The 8,620-nt window shown below is 40.4% G+C and overlaps 3 protein-coding genes across 4 annotated transcripts in view; 2 read left to right on the top strand and 1 right to left on the bottom strand.

Moving 5' to 3' along the window:
• The first annotated feature begins 837 nt into the window (after positions 1-837).
• Positions 838-3,459, top strand: LOC108806624 (uncharacterized). Of its 2 annotated transcripts, none has more exons than XM_018578784.2 (10): positions 838-1,016; positions 1,327-1,506; positions 1,603-1,645; positions 1,738-1,764; positions 1,862-1,951; positions 2,034-2,197; positions 2,330-2,495; positions 2,591-2,916; positions 3,002-3,092; positions 3,185-3,459. In XM_018578784.2, exons 2-10 carry the CDS (start codon positions 1,343-1,345, stop codon positions 3,263-3,265), a joined length of 1,152 nt encoding a protein of 383 aa, XP_018434286.1. In that variant the 5' UTR covers positions 838-1,016; positions 1,327-1,342; the 3' UTR covers positions 3,266-3,459. The 2 variants fall into 2 exon arrangements, with proteins under 2 accessions (XP_018434286.1, XP_018434285.1); XM_018578783.2 differs by having other exon boundaries at positions 1,292-1,506.
• A 399-nt stretch (positions 3,460-3,858) lies between these two features.
• Positions 3,859-6,104, top strand: LOC108813703 (probable protein S-acyltransferase 2). Its single transcript, XM_018586335.2, has 5 exons — positions 3,859-4,232; positions 4,645-4,824; positions 4,903-5,208; positions 5,287-5,511; positions 5,592-6,104. Exons 1-5 carry the CDS (start codon positions 4,119-4,121, stop codon positions 5,994-5,996), a joined length of 1,230 nt encoding a protein of 409 aa, XP_018441837.2. The 5' UTR covers positions 3,859-4,118; the 3' UTR covers positions 5,997-6,104.
• Positions 6,105-6,186: 82 nt separating this feature from the next.
• The window catches only part of LOC108813702 (uncharacterized), a 2,685-nt gene continuing 251 nt past the window's right edge, over positions 6,187-8,620 (bottom strand). Inside the window, exon 2 of the mRNA XM_056987448.1 lies at positions 6,187-8,600. Within this exon, the coding sequence (XP_056843428.1) occupies positions 6,466-8,600 (2,135 nt within the window). The 3' untranslated portion in view covers positions 6,187-6,465. The remainder of the gene's footprint in view (positions 8,601-8,620) is intronic.

Here is an 8,620-nt window from a genome sequence, read left to right as displayed (position 1 = left end):
TTACTTTTTATTATTAATCCATTTAAGATATTCCGTGGTTGCAGATGTTTTTAATAACTAAAATTATTTTTATTTTGATGTATGGATTAACAAACTGATCGAATGGTTTTAGAGAACGCTTGATTTCTCTCCGCTTTTTCAATGATTAGTTTGTTTAATTTTGTGCATAATTTTCTAAACTGTATTATGTAGTTATAAACATCTTAAAGTGCTGCTGCTCTTGGCGCCATCATCAAATGGATTTTTTTGTTTTTGTTTTTCAAAGATTTATTGAATAAAGATGAACACAATTTTCAAGATAGAACGTCTAACGTATGTTTTGGCTTCTCGTGCTGGAAGCGAGACCCCAAAGACAAGTTTCTAGCGATTACATTCTTTTTTTACCTTTCTGGCGATTACTTTCTAGAACATATAATAGGCACTACTGCACTAGGTATCCTGAGTTCGATGGAGAGGCAAGCGAAATGCCTACCAATAAAACGCAAAAATGTAACAATGACATATAGGAAATAAAAAAAAATGTCACAAGTAATACTACTTTTGTGAAAAAGAGTTTGTCATGGTCAAAACACCACTACAATATAATAGATGGAATATACTCATTTAAGGTAATTATGCTATTTTCCCCGAATTATTTTCAATAATGATTCTGTTTTTGTTGTCTTTCACTTTACGGCCAACCCACTCTAAAAGTAACCATAATTTTCTAAATACAACGCAGACTAAATCATTCAGACGGCTATAATAATGCGAATAAAATTAAAATAAAATAACACAATCAATTATATTTATATTTTCTTAAAATTTAAGAAGAAAATAATAAAACTTTAAAAAGGGTGGTGGATTTGTGGGTTTCCAGAAGAAAGACGATGATATCGCCATAGAACAAAGAAGACAAAAGAACCAGCAACGCTCCCTTTAAACGCTTAAAGACCTCTCCTTTCAATAAAAATCTCACGGATAAATAAATCTTCCAATACACAGAGAAACAACCCATCGTCTCTTCAGGAAAAAAGGTAACGACTTTATATAACAATGAATCGATTTCTCTTTTTAGTATTAGAAACAAATGGTGTATATATGTGAATGTGTGACGTTTCTTTGAAGCCAAAAAGACATTTACTTTTTGATTGAATCTGAATCCTCTGATGATTTGGGTGTGGTTTAGGGAAGAATATTCAGTTTTTTTGGTGGGGTCTTTCTTTCTGTATGAAAATTAAATTTATTGACACAAAATCTCTAACTCTGTTCATATTCATCTTCTAACTCTTGTCATAATTAAAAAAAAAAGACACAACCTTTCAAAACTGTTGTGTCTTTTTGCAGGCTGTTGTGAAAAGATATGATGTTTCTCCACAGCAGTGTTAGACATGGATTGTCATTGTCTCTTGGTGTCATCAGTGTTATCAGCTGGGGAGTAGCTGAGATACCACAGATTATGACCAACTACTTTGAGAAATCCACTGAAGGTCTCTCTCTTGCCTTCTTAACTACCTGGATCATTGGGTAAACAAGTCTTGTTTCTTTTGTTTTTTGTTTTTACATTTTCTCCTCTCTAAATGATTTAATTTGACAAATATTTGGATTGGTTTTGCTGTGCAGAGATGTCTTCAATCTTCTTGGCTGCCTGATGGAACCAGCTACTGTAAGTGAAATCTTCAGAACACCTGGATCTTGTTGTTTTACTTTGAGAGAGTAGCTTAGCTAACTCTGAGTTTTCCAAATCCTGTTTTGCAGCTTCCAACACAGTTCTACATGGCATTGGTAAAATTATTAAATACCTGAAGCAGCTCTTGGTGTTATTACATTACAATGTTTGTTTGTTTGTTTGTTTGATTGATTAGTTTCATATGTTTTGCAGTTGTATACAGTGACTACATCAGTTCTCTTTGTTCAATCTATTTACTACGGCCATATCTACCCCCGGTTGAAAAACACAAGAAACCAGTTGGTATTATACTACTTTTTGATTTTAAGATTCTTTCTTGTTTAGATACTAATACAGCTCTTGAGTTATGTATTGTTTGGTATAGGTTGAAGCAGAACGGTTATCAAACATATGCAGTGACGCGAAGATTCCGAGTAGATGGAGGAATAGCTGCTCTGATGCTACCCCTTGCGGCGGTCAAACTACACCCATCACTATGATTCCTGGGAGTCATCGGACTAGTTTCACCGGTAGAGAACTATTCTACACGTAATGCTCTCTCTCTCTCTCTCTCTCTCTCTCTCTCTCTCTCTCTCTCTCTCTCTCTCTGCCTTTTTAGATTCTTTAGCATTTGTGAAGAAAATCGTTTTGATATTTGCGTTTGTTGATTATTATGTTCAGGTCGGCAAGATCTTTGTCGAGTAGTCATACACCACCAGCTGGATCTGTCCTAGCTCAGAGAATGGCTCGTGGTCAAAGCGAACCAACTCTCGAGGAGCCTTTGCTTCCTGAGGATAGCACACCTCCTTCTTCAATGCCTCCTTCCACCAAATCATTGCTATGCGTGGTTAGAGCTCTTTGTTCACAATGCATTGGTTCTGGTTTCTTCTCAATTCTAAGTTGTTTTCATTATTTGAACTTCTTCTTTTTGTACATTATTAGGTCTCGGTGTTCATGTTTCTTGGAACGTTCAACCTCTCTAGTTTGCTTAGTGAACCAAGAACTATGTCTCTGGGAGAGACTGATCGAGTATTTGTCGTTCGAGCAGCAAGAAAGCTTTTGCAGGTCACAAGTGGCAGCAACTTAGGAGAACATAACGGTGGAGAAAACAGTAAAGTTGGAATGTGGATGGGTTGGGCAATGGCATTCATTTACATGGGTGGAAGGCTTCCCCAAATATGTCTCAACATGAGGAGAGGACATGTGGAAGGATTGAATCCATTCATGTTCTTCTTTGCATTAGTTGGCAATATGACTTACGTAGGAAGGTAAAAGATTGATACTTGTTTCTGAGTCTTTAACAGAATCTATATAGCGGCTTTTTTTTTGAGGGTTCTTGTTTTTGTGTTGCAGCATCCTTGTGGCCAGCGTCGAATGGTCAAAGATTGCACCGAATCTACCATGGCTTGTTGATGCAGGAGGATGTGTTATTCTCGATTTTCTTGTACACAATCTCTCAGTCTCTGATCACTTTCATATTCTTTGATTCGTTTCTTTGCCACTGAGTTCTAACTTCCTTTAACTATTTTGTCTCAGATTTTGCTTCAGTTCTTCCACTTCCGATGTCGCAAAGACACAGATTCTGACAAGAAGTATGAGACAACAGAAGTTGTCTAAGGCTTTGGCTACTCCCAAAACATGGATGGATGCCTTGAATAGAGATACAGTTTTGGATTCTGATCTGACCAATCAAGATTCATCTCATTCTATTTAATATTCTTCTTTCTTTTTACACATTCAAAATTTTGTGCTGAGAAACAACTACTTGCTGGTTCTGAGTTTTAATAATATTAGATGTTCATGGTTTCAAATTCATCTCTTAGGACATGACTGCTTGAGTCCAAGCATCTCAAAATTTATCACAAATCGGCTTAGACAAGACGAACATAGTCAAGTTGTGTTACAAAAAAAAAGACAAACATAGTCAAAAAGCATGACAAAGTTTTAAGTCTTGTAATCTTATTATGACAGTTTTTTAAGATTCATTTATATAGAGAATGAATATATAAATACAAACAAAGATTCTCACTGAAAAAAAAAGTCATGACAAAGTACAAAAAAAAAACTGTTAGAAACAGAAAATGGCGCGTGCGGGAGAAGGGGAAGAATCTAGTTAGGGTTTTGTAAGGTGGCGAGATATTAGAGGTGACGTAGCTATCAAGAAAATCTATGTTAAGGATGTTCCAGAGAATGGATGCTGTTGTTGACAGGACTTTCAATGGCTGAGGAGAAAGCTTTAGAAGGAAGAAAGAGAGAGAAAAAACCATATTCTTGAACAAAACCTTAATTAGAAAGAAAGGAGAGGGAGAGAGAGAAGAGAGTTGGTGAAGAGGAGGAGGAGAGGAGCCAAACAACCGGCGGCAGCGACTTGAAATCTCCGGTGGTTTCGTTCGCTGGCCGCGAGAACAACTGACAAGGATTGAAGACAATGGTGTTTATGTTTTGAGTCTGAGGCTTGAGGAAGAAGAAGATGGGGAGGAAGAAGAGCAGTCATGTCCATAATGCTCCTTCTGACGACGACAACAACATGTATTCTAAAGATTCTAAACCCAAGAGGATCTACCAACTCTGGCCTGGCAACAATGTAGGTTTGCCTTTCCCTTTCACGCTAATGAAAATTTTCTCCTGTTTCTTGCAAGCCACGGTTCATGCTCTGTATTGATGAATTAGGGTTCATTTTTAATTTTTCTCTCTTTACTTAATGCTTGGGATCGATCTAAATACAAAATCCTGGTTCACTAAATGTGTAGTAATATGAGGTTTAAGACATTTGATATGGTCATGACCTGAGATTTTAGAGGTTATAGATAAATGTTTATATGAAAAAAAATTGTTTTATAAATATGTAGAACAAGCCCTGGATATGGTTTGGTCTTTAGCTCTATAGCATAGGCAAGAGTTCTACCTAGCTTGACATAAAGTACTGTTTAGTGTTTCTCTACGTGAATGTCTAGATAGCAGCTTGACTTTGTCATGTTTCTTGTTTCATGTCTTAGAAATTTTACTGCGGAGGGAGACTAGTGTTTGGTCCAGATGCATCTTCACTTCTTCTGACCACAGCTATGATTGGAGCTCCTGCAATCACTTTCTCCATTCGTATGGCTTTCATGATCGGAAAGCGCTATCCTTTCTTCCACTCCCTTGTCTTGATGGGTTCCCTTTTGCTCACTGTCTTGGTAATAACCCTAACTGTTTTTTGCTTGCATCGCAAGCTATGTTTCCTTCTGCATCTCTTTACTTTCCTCCCTTTGCAGGATTTCACATTTCTCTTCTTAACATCATCGAGAGACCCCGGCATCATCCCGAGGAACAAAGACTCACCTGACGGAGAAGGCCTTGATAAGATCACTCACTCCTCAGAGTGGGTAAACAACAAGCTCGGTAACACAAAGTTACCTCGAACCAAGGACATATTAGTGAATGGGTACACTGTCAAAGTTAAGTTCTGTGATACTTGTTTGCTCTACCGTCCTCCTCGCGCCTCTCACTGCTCCATCTGCAATAACTGTGTCCAAAGATTTGATCATCACTGTCCTTGGGTTGGCCAATGCATCGCTTTAGTAAGTCTAAAAAATGTTCTTTATTCAAAAAAAGATGTGAGACTCTGTGTTTATATAAACGGTTTGTCTTTTTTGCAGAGAAACTATCCGTACTTCATATGTTTCATATCAACTTCAACGCTCCTCTGCTTGTACGTCTTTGTCTTCTCATGGGTCAGCATACTTGAGGCAAACGGCAAGATGTTGTTAATGGTCATAACGGATGATGCAATATTTATTGTTCTCATCGTCTACTGCTTTGTCGTTGTGTGGTTTGTTGGTGGACTCACTGTTTTTCACCTCTATCTCATCTGCACCAATCAGGCAAGATTCTTATAAAACCTCTCTTGTCTGATCATTGCTGCTGCTATGTAGTGATGAGAATTTTTTTTTTTTTTTTGCAGACAACTTATGAGAATTTCCGGTACCGATATGACAAGAAAGAGAACCCTTATGGAAAAGGTCTGTTCAAGAACCTATATGAGTTGTTCTTTGCTAGGATCCCACCTCCAGTGATCAACTTCAGAGACTGGGCTCCAGAGGAACCTGATGTGGAGGTTGGTTCCATTGCATCTGAGCTAGACAGAGCTTTTGGACCAAGGGGAGGAGGAGGAGATAAACATGATATGGATATGGACATTGGAGGAGACTGGAAAACTAACAAAGGCGGTTTGCTTCTCCAGACACTTGAGTATGACATCAACAACAAGAACAACAAAGTTGAAGAAACTGTTAAGAAGAAAGGTTTAAGTGATGGAACCGTAGAGACCACCACCACCACCACAATGTTTGATGTGAGATCGAGATAAAAGACAGAGAGATCTCTTGTTGAATCTTTGCGCCTGTAAAAATTTAAAATCCTTGATTACTTTGTGTAAACTTTCTTACTCCTAAAGCCATACAACTCTTGTCTTCAACGAGGATAGGAGAAGGATCAACTACACACTATTGCAGGGCTCATCAAACCATTTACGAACCAATAGAGAAAAACAAGACTCATTACAATGAAAAATAATAGAGAATTCAATTCTCAAGATGATAATAATAATAATAATACAGAAGAGAAGGAACAAAACATTAACAACGGAGGGCAAACACATAATCTAATCCATTCCAAAGATCCTGTACAAGAACAGAACAAGGTCTCAGACTTGTGCAAAACCGTCTCATCTCGTGAAGCTTTCCAGTCTCGGTCAGGTTAAAGCAGCAGAGAGAGAGCACCTGAAAGAATGTTTAATATAAGGACCTCCCAATTACTAGATTGATGAGAGAGCTTGCTTAGCCTGAAGTTTCAACTTCTTTCCCATGATCTTCTGAGAGGTTCCTCTTCAATCTTCTCAACCAAATATCATAATCCAAAGGATACGGCGTCCCACATAAACTGTCAACGTAGTCAGAAAAGGCTTTTAAAATGGTGGAGACATCACCAAGCTTCTGCTGTATCAATCTTTTAGACCAAGAGGTCTCTCTCCATTGAAGAGCTCCTTCAACTGAATCCAAATCAGGCAATAAGTCCCCACAACAGAAGTAAAGCATGTAAATCAAGCTCTCTGCATCTGATGCACCACAGAGTTTCCCTTCCTGGAGTGCATAAGTAGATGAGAAGTGAAGATTCATCGCCGGTCGATCTCTGTCCTCCAGCACAGCGTGACCCCAACCAATCAGCACAAAGTAAGGATGTCTCACACCAGAAGTGACGTAAACCACATTCTCCGGTCGGATATCACCGTGGCGAATCCCACCTGAAGAGGAGGAAGAGAGTGCAGATAAGCAATCATGGCAACATCTGATAGCTTCTTCTGGTCCAAACCTTCCTTCATTCACCAGATCAGCCACCGTCTCGCCGACGGGAGTGGTGACAAGAATGGGAGTTCCACACCAAGGATGATCACATCTCCCTCCTGAGCTTGGTTTCTGACACTGTCCTGGATGAATGATCCTACCAGACCCATGAAGCTCCGGCAAGTACTTGCTAGAAAGCCCTCTCTGTTTCATGACACTTAATATTTTAGTCTGTCTTTGTACTTGATACCACAGGTTCATGTCTTCCCAAGGTGGCTCAAGCTGGGAAGGAGGAGAACCAACGTACAGAAACACAGACTCTCCTCCTGCTTCATCCACCGGCGAAGCGATAAAAGTTGCATTAGCCAACACTCGGTTAATCTGATACCCCTTTTGATAGTTTGTATCCTCCAACCACAGAACCGATCCAACTTCAAGTCTCATAGAGTCTCCTTCACGCTCAATTTTGGATTCTTCTTCTTCTTGAACTTCTACAATTTCAGGAGACATGGTTCTTTGCTGGAACCTAAACATACCGTTGTTTTCGTTAACACTAGCATCATCCCCTCCTAACTGCCTCTCCTGTCTTCTCGAGTGAAGGCGAGAGGTATGGTCAGCGGCTAAGTCTTCAATGGAGTGCCTAGGCGGTCCAAAGTACTGCATTATACTATGGTAAGTGGCGAAAACCAACTGCAAAGCACCGATGTCTCCCCAGTTTGCATTCCCCAGCTTGTTCCATACCCTGTCGACCGGCGACACCGAGATCTTGGCGTGCTTCTGAACCCACTCAGCAGCGCAGTCGTAAACACTGCTCACGTCGAAATCTAGTTTACTAACATCCCCTTCCACTCTCACAACGCCTCCGTGTTGTGTATCGACGAGAAGAACGAAGACACAGTTTGAGCTTTGAGAGAAATCCAAACGGCTCACGCTTCTCGCTATGAGTATGCGTAAAGCGTAGAAAAGAGCTTCACCTAAGACAGGCAACGAAGGCGTTGGATGATGATGATGATCACTACTCTCAATGTCAGGGGTTAGAAGAGCGAGCTCGAGAATGTGATCCCACTTCCCGTGCGGATGACGTGGATTTTTAAGCAGAACCCCAGTCGCGGAAAGATCCTCGAGCTTCCCGAGAGCTAACGCTTGCTCCGCGTGGTAAAACCTTAGATTCTGATTGTACAAACAACCTACAGAGAAAGGAACAGGCTCCTCCTCCTCCTGGCTCCAAAACGCCTCCCACAAGCTCTTAACCGTCCCGTGTAAGAAATCCTCCACCGCTAGATAAGCGTTCGCTTCTACAGAAGCGGAGGTGGAAGCGTAGACAGCGTTAGGCATCCGAGTCAGCTGCTGGAAAGAGACGCCTTCCAAGGCGTAGTCGAACTTCTGGAGCTCGACGAGCTCGAAAGGAGACTCGAACACCGGTCCGTCCTTGTTGTCTAGTGGCAACAAGGAAGCGAACCAGTCTTGGAGGCTGTTGGTGAAACGCTCGGTGTCGGTGAACCTGGCGAGGAAGTCTCGTCGGGTGCGAGAACGGCTTCCTGATGAGACGCTTGATCGCTTTGTGGTTGTGCCAGACCCCGTGGATTCAAGGTCTGGTGATTTACCTGTTAAGTGAGAACGAAAAATCAATCCTTTTTAGTATCAATCATTA

Source organism: Raphanus sativus, chromosome 6, assembly GCF_000801105.2.
Source record: "Raphanus sativus cultivar WK10039 chromosome 6, ASM80110v3, whole genome shotgun sequence".
NCBI classification, from domain to species: Eukaryota; Viridiplantae; Streptophyta; class Magnoliopsida; order Brassicales; family Brassicaceae; genus Raphanus; species Raphanus sativus.
This window is presented reverse-complemented; position numbering and strand designations above follow the sequence as displayed.